Source organism: Tachyglossus aculeatus, chromosome X3, assembly GCF_015852505.1.
Source record: "Tachyglossus aculeatus isolate mTacAcu1 chromosome X3, mTacAcu1.pri, whole genome shotgun sequence".
NCBI classification, from domain to species: domain Eukaryota; kingdom Metazoa; phylum Chordata; class Mammalia; order Monotremata; family Tachyglossidae; genus Tachyglossus; species Tachyglossus aculeatus.
In genome coordinates this window covers 2,118,302-2,134,432 of record NC_052099.1, presented here as the reverse complement: position 1 = coordinate 2,134,432, position 16,131 = coordinate 2,118,302, and the positions used below count along the sequence as shown (strand labels likewise).

Genomic DNA, 16,131 nt, shown 5'->3' with positions numbered 1-16,131 from the left:
TGGGGTAATAATAATAATAATAATGGTATTTGTTAAGCGTTTGCTATATGCCGAGCACTGTTCTAAGCACTGGGGTAATAATAATAATAATGATGGCATTTATTAAGTGCTTACTATGTGCAAAGCACTGTACTAAGCGCTGGGGTAATAATAATAATAATAATAATAATAGTATTTGTTAAGCATTTACTATGTACCGAGCACTGTTCTAAGCGCTGGGGTAATAATAATAATAATGATGGCATTCATTAAGCGCTTACGATGTGCAAAGCACTGTACTAAGCACTGGGGTAATAATAATAATAATAATGGTATTTGTTAAACGTTTACTATGCGCCGAGCACTGTTCTAAGTGCTGGGGTAATAATAATAATAACAATGGTAGTTGTTAAGCGTTTACTATGTGCCGAGCACTGTTCTAAGCACTGGGGTAATAATAATAATAATAATAATAATGGTATTTGTTAAGCGTTTGCTATATGCCGAGCACTGTTCTAAGCGCTGGGGTAATAATAATAATAATAATAATAATGGTATTTGTTAAGCGCTTACTATATGCTGAACACTGTTCTAAGCGCTGGGGTAATAATAATAATAATAATAATAATAATAATAATGGTATTTGTTAAGCATTTACTATATGCTGAGCACTGTTCTAAGCACTGGGGTAATAATAATAATAATAATGGTATTTTTAAGCATTTACTATATGCTGAGCACTGTTCTAAGCGCTGGGGTAATAATAATAATAATAATAATGGTATTTGTTAAGCGCTTACTATGTGCAAAGCACTGTACTAAGCGCTGGGGTAATAATAATAATAATAATGGTATTTGTTAAGCGTTTACTATATGCCGATCACTGTTCTAAGCTCTGGGTAATAATAATAATGATGATGGCATTTATTAAGTGCTTACTATGTGCAAAGCACTGTACTAAGCACTGGGGTGGTTACAAGGTGATCAGGTTGTCCCATGGTGGGGGCTCACAGTCTTAATCCCCATTTTTCAGACGCGGTAACTGAGGCCCAGAGAAGTGAGGTGACTTGCCCAAAGTCACACGGCTGACAAGTGGCGGAGTGGCGGGATTGGAACCCACGACCTCTGACTCCCAAGCCACCATCCAAAATCCGCCGGGCCTTATTCCCCAGCCCCTTTCCAGCCTAGCTCGGAGGTGCTCGCCGAGATGCAATTCTCCTGCCAACTCTTTTTCTTATCAAATCTTCTCCTTAGAGAGGCAGTGTGAGTCAGTGGGAAGAGCACTGGGTTCTAATCCTGGCTCCTCCACTTGTCAGCTGTGTGACTTTAGCCAAGTCACTTATCTGTGTCTCAGTTACCTCATCTGCAAAATGGGGATGAAGACTGGGAGCCTCACGTGGGACAACCTGATCACCTTGTATCCCCCCCCCCCCAGTGCTTAGAACAGTGCTTGGCACATAGTAAGCGCCTAACAAATATCATTATTATTATTATTACTACTATTACCAAATTACTGGACGGGGTGAGATATTTATTTATTTATTTTATTTGTACATATTCTATTTATTTTATTTTGTTAATATGTTTTGTTTTGTTCTCTGTGTCCCCCTTCTAGACTGTGAGCCCACTGTTGGGTAGGGGCCGTCTCTATATGTTGCCAACTTGGACTTTCCAAGCGCTTAGTCCTGTGCTCTGCACGCAGTAAGCGCTCAATAAATACGATTGAATGAATGACTATTTATTCTATTTTGTTAATATGTTTTGTTTTGTTCTCTGTCTCCCCCTTCTAGACTGTGAGCCCACTGTTGGGCAGGGACCGTCTCTATATGTTGCCAACTTGTACTTCCCAAGCGCTTAGTCCAGTGCTCTGCACACAGTAAGCGCTCAATAAATACGATTGAATGAATGAATATTTATTCTATTTTGTTAATATGTTTTGTTTTGTTCTCTGTCTCCCCCTTCTAGACTGTAAGCCCACTGTTGGGTAGGGTCCGTCTCTATATGTTGCCAACTTGGACTTCCCAAGCGCTTAGTCCAGTGCTCTGCACACAGTAAGTGCTCAATAAATACGATTGAATGAATGCCTATTTATTCTATTTTGTTAATATGTTTTGTTTTGTTCTCTGTCTCTCCCTTCTAGACTGTGACCCTGCTGTTGGGTAGGGACCGTCTCTCTATGTTGCCAACTTGTACTTCCCAAGCGCTTAGTCCAGTGCTCTGCACACAGTAAGCGCTCAATCAATCAATCAATCAATCATATTTATTGCGCACTTACTGTGTGCAGAGCACTGTACTAAGCGTTGGGAAGTATAAGTTGGCAACATATAGAGACGGTCCCTACCCAACAGCGGGCTTACAGTCTAGAAGGGGAGACAGAGAACAAAACATATTAATAAAATAAAATAAATAAATAAATAAAATACGATTGAATGAATGACTGGGGCCGCAAAATAGAATAAATATTCATTCATTCAATCGTATTTATTGAGCGCCTACTGTGTGCAGAGCACTGTACTAAGCGCTTGGGAAGTCCAAGTTGGCAACATATAGAGACGGTCCCTACCCAGCAGTGGGCCCACAGTCTAGAAGGGGGAGACAGACAACAAAACACATTAACAAAATAAAATAAATACGATTGAATGAACGACTGGGGCCGCAGCGTGCCAAAAGCACCAAAATGGGATGGAATGGGAGTCGTTCCCTTCCCATTCGCCCCAAGCCTGGATGATTTTACATGCGTTTACTATTCCCTTATTCCAAGGGAATGCCTAGAATTGGAATCCAACGCGGGCGGGAAACGAATTCGTAAGAACGGACCTCCAGTCGAGGCAGAAACTCAGACATTGAAGAAGATCAACTCTCCCCCTTTCCCTCATCTGTGGCAATCAAGATCATCTCGGGTTTGATCCTAGGGAGGAGGTAAGATTAAAGCGGGGGGTGGAAGGGGGAGGGGAGTAAGTGGAAAAGCAGACCACGGGGGTTAGAGAGCTGGGAAACTGTAATTGCCTAGGCCACGGAGTTTATCATGGAAAAAAATCCACTCTGCTCCCAGGGCTGGAGGCGTCTGGCTTCCGATCTGGGATCCGTTGGTTGCCGGGATTTAATACAGATTTAATACAGATTTAATGCAGATTGGACGGCGACCCGCTGTGTTTGATTGATGAACGGTTCCATGTGCTGGTGCTTTTCCACACTGCATTTCGGAATTACGGGTGGTGCCAGAGAGGGTAGTGGCACCGAATTCCTCACCGCCTCTTCCAGCCTCCTCGCCCCAAGAAAGCCTCTTTCGACCGAAGAGGCCAAACCTAAAATAGCCTCCGTCCCCCCGCGTCTTCATTCTCCCGACTTTAGGCCCCTGTTTACTCTTGAGTGTTTACTTCTTTAGAAAGCCACCGGGAGTCTATAAATAGAAGAGGTTAAAGTCGCGTCAGCTTCCAAATCAATAGGGCCCCGGCTCCTCTCCTTCGCAGCTGAGCCGTCTGATTAATTATGAAAAGGCTCATCTGATCCCTCCTGGGGAAGGCAGCCTTTCTGTCCATCTCCTGCCACGGTTTATGGCAGTCTCTTTTCCACCGGGCCTCCAGCTGCTTAGCGTTTCTTCTCTGGCCTCCCACCCAGGAAAGGAGTCTACCCCGTCCATGGAGGTAGACAGTAATAATAATGGCATTTATTAGGTGCAAAGCACTGTTCTAAGCGCTGGGCAAGAGAGGTTGCCAGAGCTAGGCCGACCGAAGTGAGCAATTCGTTGGAGTAATAATAATAACCGTTAAGGGCTGAAGTAGCTACGGATAATCGGTTCCGACACAGTCCCCATCCCACATGGGGCTCCAAGGTTAAGTAGGAGGAAGAGTAGGTATCGAATCCCTATTTTATAGATGAGGAAACTGAGGCCCGGCCAAATTAAGCAACTTGCCCAGTTTCCCTGACTCCCAAGCCTTATCCGCTAGAGCACAACGCTTCCTTATTTGAGGAGGAGAAGAGAGGAGCAAGAGGAGGAGAAGAGAGGAGGAAGAGGAGGAGGAGGCTGTTGAGGGAAGGGGGCAATCTGAGTTGAATGCTAGAATTAAAGGCTGTGTTTCCTGGCGCGGTGCAAAACGCAGGCTCCCCCCAGACCCCAGTGGGAAATGTTGTTTGCTCAATCTGTTGATTTTAAAACGTATTTTCGGGAGGGATTCTCAAGCAAACAACGCTGATGAGTCACACCACACACACACACACACACGTGTCTTTTGAGGAATCGCTTGGAGGCGGGCGGAGGAGGGTACAACCGCTTTCAGACCGACCTGTTCATCGGTGATGCCCTCTTTCTACAGGGAATCCCTTTAGACCTGTCTCTTAATTACAGGAATCCGTGCGAAGTAAGCAACCGTGCCTTAGGCAATAAACGACACCCTCGTTTCAAACAATACTTTTTATTTTATACTTCTTCTCTATAGCTTTGTAGCAAATTTTTTTGCTGATTTTAATTTATAATAAACTTTTTAAATTACATCTCTCTTTTTTAAAATCAAGGCTCTTTTATGTCAAAATGGTATGCTCTACTTTAGATTAACATTTTAAGCCCCCTTTGTGATCTACACCGTTGGATATTCAGGCATTACTGTATGTGTAACATCTAAGACGAGGGAGGGAAGGGGAAACGAAGGCAGTGAATTTGGAAAGATGCCTTGACAACAGCAGGTAAAAGCTAACGGTCAGTAACCTCAATAGCATCCATTCCAGTGGTCGATAGATACCTCTCCTCTCCTCTGTCCCCCCTCCCGGCCCTCTCCCCGTTAAACTGTTCTCTTTTTTTCTTTTCTCCGGGGAATATTTGCGGTGGAAATGATCAAAACAAGATACTGTGAAAGAAAGATGCAATAGAGATTGTGAATTATTCACCATATGCTTCACACGTAGACATCTATCTTCAATCCAATTCCCGTGGCCTTCTCCCCACATTTGTTTTTATATATTAAGAGGAGCCCATCCCTTGTCATGTGTTACCATGATTTATATATTAGATGGCCCAGGGCCGTTCCTGAGATTCTTTTGCAAAAAAAAATAAATAAATAACAACAACAGAAAGGGGGTGGGGGTGGACTGGCTTTTCTATTTTTGTTTGAAGACGTAATAAAGCTGAGGTCCGATTTTGGCTGTTGTTGCTTACTGTTTGGTAACATCTGGCAAATAAAATACACAAAATAATCAAAGGAGAATAACAGATTCCACGATCCTACATGGGTGGTTTCAGCATCACAGAGAATCACAACGTCCCCCCAAACGGATGGATGCTTCCTCTATAAATCCGGTTCTGTGGAGTGAGTGTGGGTTTGTGTGCGGGTGGGAAAGAGAGGGAGAGAGAGACTGCGTGTGTGTGTGTATACGTGTGTGTGTGTATACGTGTGCCTGCGCAGGGCCGGCGCCTCCTCAGATGGAGATCCAGGTCGCTAGGGCGGCAGAGAGAAGCCCCCATAGCAAAGGGAAGGCCGGGAGGAGGAGAGCCGACCCATTGCTTTCTCCACACAGTTCAAATAAGCTGCCTTGGAAATTGAGGTTTTTGGATTCTTTTTTCAGTTTTTCCCATAGATCTGTCGCCCCTTCCTGGCAATCCGCAAGGGCTGTGGTGGTACAGGCATGGAAATCGTCCCAGTATCTGGCGAGGAACAGAACAGAACAGAACAGGAAGCGAAGTCACTTTATGGGCTTTCGCCTGGTCTCCTCCAACCCCGCGTCCCTCCAACCCCGCCCTCCCAAGCCACCCATCCCTGCACCCCTCACCTCTCCCCGCCCGTCCCCTAGCCTCTTCGCCTGGCCTTCCTCTATCGAGTCGGGGGCTTTGGCTAAAGAAAAAACACCCCCTCCCCCCGAAAAAAGAAAACTCCGAAAAGGGAGAGGCGGGGTCCCCGGGGCGCCCAGGTTCTTGCCGGCCCTGGGTCGGTGGGGGGGAAGCAGGGAAACCCCTAATCGAACCCAACTGGCCGCTGCCCATTAATCTTCCATCTAGAAAGGTTTCTCGTTTGCTCCCCCCGCTCTGTCTCTCCTTCTCTCTCCCTTTCCCCCGCCCCGCACCCCCTCGCCTCCCTCCTTCCTTCCCCTCTCTCTCCTTTCTCCTTTTCATCTTCCTTTCTACTTCTCCCACCAAAGGCGGGTTCTGCTCTTCTGTGCCCACCTCCTTCCCCTTCCCACTCCCCTTATAACGGAGTAGAGGAAGTGGCCAAATCCCTGGCCAGAGGCCACTCCGAGCTCCTGATGACTAGAAACGCTGGGGCGGCTGGTCTGGGCTGCACTGGGCTAGACTGGGCTGCACTGAGGCTGACTGGGCTGCACTGGGCTGGACAGGGGCTGCACTGGGTTACACACCTGGACTGACCTGGGTGCCACTATCTTGGACTATCTTGGACTAGACTACACTAGGCTGGACTGAGCTGGGCTTAACCATGCGCAGAGCGCTGAACTAAGCGAGCTCCTTCTCTGCTTCTGCCGTCCTCTTCCTGCCCTTGCTGGAGACATTTTATTCGCAGACTTCACCCAATCCCTCTCCCGCCCAGCAACTCTGTCCTTCCCTACGACCTCTCCCGGGAAAACTCAAGCCAGGGCCCCAGCGCTGACTCCTTCCCCGCGGGGCGCCGGGGACCGTACTCCCTCTCTGCTCCAATCCCCTCCTTCTTCCCACCTCTCCTCGTGAGTGAGTGAGTGAGTGAGTAAGTGAGTGTGTATTCCCGCGCCTTTCCACCCTGATCTCGCCTCCCGAGGGATACAAACCCTCTCCAATCCTCGTTCAACACCAGGAAAGCCCGGTGAGCGGGAATGGGGGGGAGGAGAGGATGAAGCAGGACAGGAGAAGCTAGGGCAAGTCACGAGAGGGCAGGGCAGGGTTTGGCGGGGCAGGACAGGGCAAGAAAGAGGAGGACAGGGCAGGACAGTAGGAAGCGCTTAATAAATGCCATTATTATTAAAAGCCAAGGCATAGCTGGGTAGGGCGGGACAGGGCAGGGCAGAAGAGGACAGGGCAGAGCAGGACAGAGGAGGGCAGGACAGGATCAACACAGAGAGGAAGCCCTAGATTCTAGCCTGTAAACTCGGCGTGGGCAGGGAATGTCACCGTATATTGTTGTACTCTACTTTCCCAAGCGCCTAGCACAGTGCTCTGCACACAGTGAGCGCTCAAGAAATACTACCGAACGAGTGAAGCAACCGGAGGAGCGCGAGAAGAGGCGCTGCTGGAAGAACCTGCTCCTGGCCCGAACCACATCAAGCACGGGGCTCGCCCCCCACCCCACGAAGCCACTGTGAGTGGAAAATCTAATTCTCGCAGCCTTCAAGAACACCCGGGTCCTCCTGAATAATTAAGGAAGCTGGCATATTTTTAATCGGGGTCCCAGCAGATAGGGAGGACTCGGATTCTGGCGATTTTCCCGCCTGGTGGGAACGTTTGACGGGAACAACCGCCTTTTGCGCAAAGGGCCCCTCAGTCCAAACGAAAAGGCAGAACGAAAATAAACTTTTTGTTTTAGCCCGTTAGCATGGCTGCTCATAAAATTCCACGCGCTTTCAAACGAAAAGGATTCCAAAAGCCAGTCTGGTTCCCTTCTCAGGCGTTCCCAAGAAGGTGTCCTATTGGGTGCTGTACATCATCTACAGAGAAACCATTTGAAAATGATATGATCTCGATATCGAATACCTGTCGTATGCGGGTGCGTCTTCCAAGTAGGAATCTGCCTTGTTAACGAAATCCTCCATCGCTCTGTTTGTTCTTCGTACAAACTCGATGATTTGGAGAACAAGAAGAACCATCTCCCTCCCGGCTCGGGAATCAGAGGGGCCGGAAAGGCTATTTCTGAGGATGGACTGTAACCTTGGCCTCTGTGTGTGGGGGCGGGGGGGTGGGAGGGGGTGTCTCCGTGTGTGTTGTGGGGCCGGGGATTGGCATCTCACTTGGGGCCCAAAAAAAAAAGAAAAGAAAAACAACAACCTAGGGGCAAATCGGTGTCGGGAAACGGTCGCCCCCCTGTTAAGAGCCCTGTCAACGCCGGCAGCAGTCCTGCGACCCCCTCCATCGTTAAGATGTTGAATGCAACATCTTGTTTGGAAGAGGCGCTTCTGCAAAATACCCGCACTGGCGGGCTTCTCCTTGGAGACAAAACGCACGGAGAGATGGATGCGTGAATATTGCATAGGGCGAGATCTGAGAGCGCCTGCAAATCCGTTCGAACGACAATGGTTCCGGGGCAATCTAACCGGCCCGAGTCAGACTACCAGCGGCGAGCGCCGCAGCTGAGGTCAAAACAGAAAGATGCGGGGAAGAGGTTGGCAAGGTTGGCAAGGGGAGGAGGGCAGCGCATATTCACTGCGCTGCCCTCCAGGGAAACAAACCGCCAAAGCACCTCTCTCGGGGAGAGGGATGGGAGCCGGGGGAGGGAGGGAGAAGAAAAAGGAAGGGAGGAAGGGAAAGAGGGGAGGAGGAGAGGAAGCGAAGGAAAGAGAGAGAGGTGCTAGTCAACTCAGCCCGTGGAGGGGAGACTGCGTGGCTGGAGGGCGGGAGGGGATTGAAAGGGCCGGGTTTTCAGTCTATCAACAACTCCCAAGTAAAGAAATAAACACAGAGACGGGGGAGACTTACTCGCAGACGGTTTGGAGATTTGTCTTGTCGTCCAGGCCCTGCGGGTAGTTGGCCATGCTATCCCCCAGCTTGAGCAAGCAGTCGGAAAAGCCCTTAAAGACAGCATCGCACTTCCCTGCTGCTCTGACTGCTTGCACCAGGTACGCTGCGGGAGAGGAGGGCAGGGGACACAGATGAGCACCACCGCGGCTGGGACGGACTCCGGGGCCCCCACGATCCCTCTCGCTGGAGCCGCCGCCACCCCACCCCACCCCGGCCCCGGCGGGGCCTGGAGAAACCGACCCCTTGGATTCCTTCTCGCCAGCAGCCTCTTCCACCACTCCTTTCCCCTCCCCCGATTCTTCCTCTCCCTCCTCCTTTCCTCTTCCTCGCCTAGCCTCTCCCTCCTCTCCTTTTCCATCTCCCTCTTCTTTCTCCTCTTCGTCTTCATTTTCCTCCTCTTCCCCCTCCTCCCTCCACCATTCCCGCCACCTCCTCTTCCTCCTCTCCTTTTCCTTCTCCCTCTTCTTTCTCCTCTTCGTCTTCATTTTCCTCCTCTTCCCCCTCCTCCCTCCACAGTTCCCACCACCTCCTCTTCCTCCTCTCCTTTTCCTTCGCCCTATTCTTTCTCCTCTTCGCCTTCATTTTCCTCCTCTTCCCCCTCCTCCCTCCACCATTCCCACCACCTCCTCTTCCTCCTGCTCTTCGGCAGCGCAGCCTGCGGTCCCCATTAGCACTTCTGCCACCAGACACGATTAATTTTGAATGAGAAACGAACGGCAGGAATGGCTGATTTGGAAATCGGGAAAGGCACCGCGCCGTGGGTTTCATACAGAACGAAGCAGCGTGGCTCAATGGAAAGAGCCCGGGCTTGGGAGTCCGAGGTCATGGGTTCAAATCCCGACTCTGCTAATTGTCAGCTGTGTGACTTTGGGCAAGTCACTTCACTTCTCTGGGCCTCAGTTACCTCATCTGTAAAATGGGGATGAAGACTGTGAGCCCCACGAGGGACAACCTGATCACCTTGTATCCGCCCCAGCGCTTAGAACAGTGCTTTGCACATAGTAAGCGCTTAACAAATGCCATCATCATCATCATTTGGGGGGATCGGGAGGGCGGGCAGCTTTCCTTGGACCCTATTTCTCCTGACCGCTCATTTCCACCTCTTCTCTCCGCACGCTCTCAATCTCCTCCGTGTTATGTAAGCGCTGGTTTCTGTTTTCAGTTCCGATAGAGGCGAGGGCAGCCAAGATCGAGAAGGAAGGATAATAAAGTAGTTCGCTTTAAATTGGGGTGGGAGAGAGGAGAGGGGGGCAGAGAAAGGAGGGAGGGAAAGAAAAAATATATTCTGGATTCCCGCTCATACCCGTTTTTACCTTGGGCGACGGAAATTTGGAAACCCTCCCAACGCGGGCGCATAGACACACACACACACACAAACATACACACAAACACACACACACACACACACAAACTCCCCTCCCCCTACTGTTTGGAAAGCACATTCTGACTGGAGCACATCGAACAATATGGGCCGTGCAGCACGGTATAAACAGGAGACGAAGGGAGCCACCAGAAAGAGGGGGAAGTGATGATGCCAAAGGGAAGGGATTCGACTTTCTCCAAAGGGAAGGGATTCGACTTTCTCCAAACCAAGCGACAACTGCAGCCACGAAAGAGATGGAGCTGGAGTCGCGAATTCCAACTGAGCCGGTGACTGGCTTCGGCCTCAGAGGCAGGGGGCGGAGGGGCCAGGAGGAAGCCCACCCAAGAAGACGACTGCCCTTTTCCGTTCGCGGACAGCTCCTCTGCGGTGGAAGCCTTCACACTTCGCGGGACTTTTTCGTCCTCGACCGTGACGCGGGAGAAGAAGCCGCGTGGGATGGACACGTCGGTCCTCTGTGTGTCCGCTCAGTGTGGGCGGCTGAGAGTGGGAGGCCGGGGTCGGGAGTTGGCAGGGGCTGAGGTGTGGATCAATCAATCAATCAATCCACCCATCGTATTTATTGAGCGTTTACTGTGTGCAGAGCACTGTACTAAGCGCTTGGGAAGTACAATGTGGGCGAGAGGAGGGGATGGAGCGACTTGGGCGTGGGGGCCAGCCCGGTGAGGGGGCCAAGGTGGAGCGGTGCCCCCCTTGCCCCTTGTCTCGTTTTCCACCCACCACCTCGAAGGGGGCGAGGCGCCCACGCCCTGTCCCGCCCGGGGTCCGGGATGCCCGAAAATCCTCCCTGGAGGAGGAGGGCAAGCTCCCCCAGGGAGGGTCCGGAGCGGATCGGGGGCATCTGAGCGGAAGGAAGAAAGGAAGGGAGGGAGGGAAGGGGAAGGGAGGGAAGGAGGAAGGGAGGGAGGGGGAAGGAAGGAAGGGAGGGAGGAAGGGAGGGAAGGGGAAGGGGAAGGGGAAGGGAGAGAAGAAGGAAGGGAGGGAGGGGGAAGGAAGGAAGGGAGGGAGGAAGGAAGGGAAGGAAGGCAGGAAGGAAGGCAGGAAGGAAGGAAGGCAGGCAGGCAGGCAGGCAGGAAGGAAGGAAGGAAGGAAGGAAGGAAGGAAGGAAGGAAGGAAGGAAGGAAGGAAGGAAAGGATGGAAGGAAGGAAGGAAGGAGGAAGCCCTTCTCCAATCCCTCCTAGGGGACGGCGGTCAGGGTCCCCGAGAGTGAGTGAATGACTTCATCTCACTCCTCTCGACGCCCCGCCTCTCCCCCTCCCCTCCCTCCCCCAGTAACTCCATCGGCCCCAGGCTCGGCACCAGTTTTCCCGGGGGCTGGAGATCCGGAGGTGGAAGAGGCCAGAGGGCGGTGAAGAGGGGCGGGGGAAAGGTGTCCCCCAGTTGCCCCAATCTCGAGCAAATTGTGTTTCCTGAGTAAGGCTCCTGCCCGGCTCAGATCCTCGGGACCCCGCCAGGGATCTCAGGCCGGGGCCCACTCCGCCTCCGGACACACACACATACACACACACACACACACACACACACACACACGAAGCTCAATCCTCCGCCCCGGTCCCTAACCCTCGAGCAGTCCCCGGGGTGGCGGCTCCTTACAGTCGGCTCTAGGGCACCTTGGAGCTCAGAAAAGCCGAACGATGCAGCTGACCACCATACGAGACAAATCACCGACGATCCCTAGGGGTCCTGCCACCAGCCACGTAGAGCTACAACCGCTAAGCACACTCTCCGAAATGCAGAATTGCCGGTTTAACTCTCCACCTTCCCCCATCCGTCCCCCCACCTTCCTCTCCCCGACTCCAACCGCATTGGCACCTCCAGCCGACTCATTCCAGGTACATGTGGTCGGTTAAAAAATGCTCACTGGAAGGAAAGGCCCTCGAGGCGTGCAAGCTGATGTGTGTGTGTGTGATGAAAAGAACCGAATTTCGCCGCCGCGAGCCCATTTTGTTGGCATACATTGCAGAAGGACGTGAGATTTGCAACCCGGGGCTGATCTGGGACGCACACATCAGAGGAGGTGCCGGTCCTGGTCTTTAATTGTGTCTTCCCTTAATTCGGCTTCTAATTGGGTCCCTTCGTGTAAATGTTGCTTCCCCGCGTTTAATGCGTGTGTCTTCTCTGATTTCCTTGATTTTCTTCTCTAGTCTCCTCTTCATTCATGCAGTCAATCATTCCAAGCCCCTCTCACTACCCTCCTCTTTCGTTCTCCCCTTCCCCCTCCCCGGTTCCTCTTTTCCTGCCAAATGTCAATGATTTCGGACAGATCCTGACCATGAATTAATAAAGAACCGAGAACTACTGCGGGGAAATGCTTGCATTCGGGAACAAATAATTCGTTAAGCTTCAATTCCATGCCCTACCTACGATCGTTTCTGAGCAGCGGTTAATGCATCCGGAGTGCATTGGTACAAGACAGCTTGCATTTCGTCCATTTACAAAGCAAAGCTCTTCCCACCGGGACTCAAGCCGGATAGCTCACTTCAAATGCATTGTGCTTTGCTTGGAAAAATAGAGAGCGGACCGGTTCTTCTCGGATTTGAAACTCCAACATCAAATTCAACCGTTTTCCGGTGCTTCTCCAAAGTTGTCAGGAAACTACCGATTTCATTTTATTTCCAATATCCCCAAATCGGATTCGATAAAATGCCCATTCATTTAAGCTTTTTTTTTTTTTTGCACTCGTGCCAGGATTAAAGAGATGAAATATTCATAGCAAAGTCGGCTCGACTCTTTCAAAGACAAACCAAACCACACTGACATTCACACTCCATTCTCCTCCCCCCTTACACCCCCTCCCAAATCCCATTCTCTCCTCTCGCATCCCACTGCCGGGTAGGATGAGAGAATGGTTTGGTATTCGGAAATTATTTTAAACTGTAAAGATTCTTGTTCAGGCCATTTTGGCCTTAAAAACAACACAAATCACCAAACCCGCCCGCACTCCCCAAAACCTGCAAATAGAGTATAGTGTTCCAGCGTCCGGCTTTTCCAATCCGCTCCCCCAAAACGCTCTCTATTTCCACAGGAGGCAATATCAGTACACCGTGTTCGAAACCTTTCCCCTTCCCAGTCCTCTATATCTTCAGCCTGCATGCCACCCCCATCCCAGGAAAAACACCGCAAAGATCGGTACTGCCTTAAAAGATGCTCGTCAGTAATTCCCTCCGTCGGCGGAAAACCCGCTTGAAGAGTTTTCCATTTTTTTTTTTCCTCTGTGGACTCCTTTTGGCAGCGCATTCGCTTCGGGTCATTTTAATTAGGGATCCGACCAGAGACCACACACTGGGATATTCCCAGTTTTCCCCTAACATTTGCACGATTCCGGGTCTAGCATTCAAGCTCTCCCTAAAGTATGCAATTATAAGCATTCCATCACAGAGGATGGTGTGCAAATGCACCTCTCTTCTCTCTCCTTCCTCCCTCCCACCCCCAAACCTCAGGGTATTTTAGAAACCTATTCTATTTTAAGTAACCCTTCCCCAACACGCGTGTGCCTGCATATCGGTGGGTCTGGGTGGATCGAAAGAACATGGTTCACCCCGTTGAAACCAGAATGCTACGAAATCTTATGCTTTTTGTTCTGTCAGCCATTCGGGGCGGTCAGCAAGATTCTTACTGCTAATTTTCCACTGGGCCTTTCCTGGGGCTCCCTTCTCCCCCCGCTGCAGCTGGGAGCTACAGAGGGAATGCCAAGTTCTCTAGATGCGGCAGGATGAGCCTGGGGACGAGCCCCTGCTCTCGGTCCATAAACTTTCCGGTTCTAGCCAGCTCATCCCACCCGCCCCTCAGAAATAGGCCATTCGGGCTCCTTGGACTCCAAGACTTTCTCCCGGCTCCCATCCACCACGAGAGGACCGGGGCTCCAGAAACGAAAATGGATGTACGCGATGGAAATGACAGAGGATGCGAACAGCTCTTGCCAACTGAAGGCCAGGCCAGTCCGCTCACTTAAGGCAACCGCCCAAACGGGGTTCGAGTTGCCCCGATTCATCCCTCTCTGCGGGTTTTGACCCCTTTGGCCAAAAAACGAGAGATACCTCCACAGAGCCCCCCGTCTTTCCCCATGGCATCACCTCGCTCCATCCGTTCAAGTTATTTAGGACATGCGTTGGCTCTAGGCACCGACTGGGGTTTTGTTTTTTTTTTTTTTTTGGTGCATAAAACTTGATCAATCTTTTGGCCGGTCACTTACCTATCTGCACAGCGAGGATCAGTGAAATACATCTGCCGTTCAACTTAAGTCCCATCCTACATTTAGTAAAACCATTTGCGACTGCAGATCTTTAGAGAGTTGCCCTGGAAAACGCGGGGAAACGTTGAAAAATAGGCATTGCCAATAAGTTCCGGCAGCAGAGACTTTGCAGACAGAGGGAAAAGGCGAGAAAGAGAGAGGGACGGAGGGGGAGAGACCGAGAAGGGGAGAGAGAGAGAGAGAGAGGGAGAGAGAGGAGAGAGGAGCTAGGAATGGTTCACTCCATTAGGCGGGGGCGGGGGGAGCTCAGCCCCACGCCCACCGGCAGGCCTGACGTGGAGAATGACACTGAATGATTTTTTTTAATATAGGCACCTTGGAAGAGAATCGCCATTTATAGTCATCAGAAGCCGGGATTATTCAGATAGTGCTCATTAATGTACAATCCGAACGGCATCTCTCTTCCCTCGGTGAAGGTTTTTCCTTCTGATCTCCATCGCCCCCATTTCCATTCTCTCCCCTCTCCCCCCTTCTATTGCGGAAAAGCCCGTTTCTAACCCCAAACGAGCGAGGACCCGTCTCTCAGGTCGCCACTCGACGATTGCATTTCTCTTAACCGCCCCCTCTTCTTCTGCCTTCTCTCCCCACACAATATCCACCAGCAGTTTCACATCGAAAAATCCGTCCCTCTTATTAACATTTTAATACTGCAGGGAGATTCTAGAGCAAAATGTAAAAAAAAAAAAACCCCACCTAATCACGATCTATTAATCCTGGAGTGTTCCCCCTACCCCTTCCTCTCCTCCCACCCGAACAGCTGAGCTTTGTATGCAGCTTGGTGCGCGGGCGCACACTTAACACATACACACATACACACACAAACCGCACACATGCATGCACACACACACGCCCGCAGAGCTCTGAGTATTTAATCACGTCTTTTTTCTGACGAACGGAAAATCTTTGTAGTTCGGTCAGCAGAGAAGCGACCCGATTTTTTTTTTTGCGGGGTGTGGGGGCGGTGGTAGTTGGTATTTTGGGCCGGTTGATTTAGTGCAACTGCAAAGGTGAGCATTTGCAGCTTTTTTTTGAGCGACAAATACTCTAATACATTTCACTGCATTGTGAAATTTCTGAGGCGCAGAACGCATCCGCCACTTGTCAGCGGTGTGACTTTGGGTAAGTCACTTCACTTCTCTGGGCCTCAGTGACCTCATCTGTCAAATGGGGATTAAAACTGTGAGCCCTACGTGGGACAACCTGATCACCTTGTGACCTCCCCAGCGCTTAGAACAGTGCTTTCTAGACTGTGAGCCCACTGTTGGGTAGGGACCGTCTCTGTATGTTGCCAACTTGTACTTCCCAAGCGCTTAGTCCAGTGCTCTGCACACAGTAAGCGCTCAATAAATACGAGTGAATGAATGAATGCTTTGCACATAGTAAGCGCTTGATAAATGCCATTATTATTATATCCGCAGCAGCCTTCGTTCCTGAAACCTTTACCCTGCGCTTGATAGTACATTTTTATTCTACTTATTTTATTTTGTTAATATGTTTGGTTTTGTTCTCTATCTCCCCCTTTTAGACTGTGAGCCCACTGTTGGGTAGGGACCGTCTCTATGTGTTGCCAACTTGTACTTCCCAAGCGCTTAGTACAGTGCTCTGCACACAGTAAGCGCTCAATAAATACGATTGAATAGTCTTCTTGCTACACACTATTCTGGAGGGTTGGTATGTTATAGACAACACACCTTCAGCCCGTTCCTTCCTCAACTCGAGGAACTCGTAGCTGTGTTTTCGTGGTAAAAACGTGAACGCTGGGCCGGTAAGAGCAAATACCATCTAATTGCTACTTCATCTCTTTGAACCGACTTTTGCTTTCTTTTCGCTTCTTTCGTTTTTCGGTACAAGTTCTAAAGAGCGAGGCTTTTGAA

General features: G+C 50.4%; 1 protein-coding gene across 3 annotated transcripts; it reads right to left on the bottom strand.

Moving 5' to 3' along the window:
• Positions 1 to 4,375: 4,375 nt before the first annotated feature.
• Positions 4,376 to 14,432, bottom strand: NRN1 (neuritin 1). 3 transcript variants are annotated; one of them, XM_038770471.1, is made up of 3 exons: positions 14,198 to 14,432; positions 8,582 to 8,726; positions 4,376 to 5,614 (listed from the first exon to the last, which is right to left on the bottom strand). In XM_038770471.1, the coding sequence occupies exons 1-3, from the start codon at positions 14,250 to 14,252 to the stop codon at positions 5,389 to 5,391; spliced, it is 426 nt and encodes a 141-aa protein (XP_038626399.1). In that variant the 5' UTR covers positions 14,253 to 14,432; the 3' UTR covers positions 4,376 to 5,388. The 3 variants fall into 3 exon arrangements, with proteins under 3 accessions (XP_038626399.1, XP_038626398.1, XP_038626397.1); XM_038770470.1 differs by lacking the exon at positions 14,198 to 14,432 and adding an exon at positions 11,867 to 12,096; XM_038770469.1 differs by lacking the exon at positions 14,198 to 14,432 and adding an exon at positions 7,643 to 8,235 and having other exon boundaries at positions 8,582 to 8,649.
• Between the last annotated feature and the right edge of the window lie 1,699 nt (positions 14,433 to 16,131).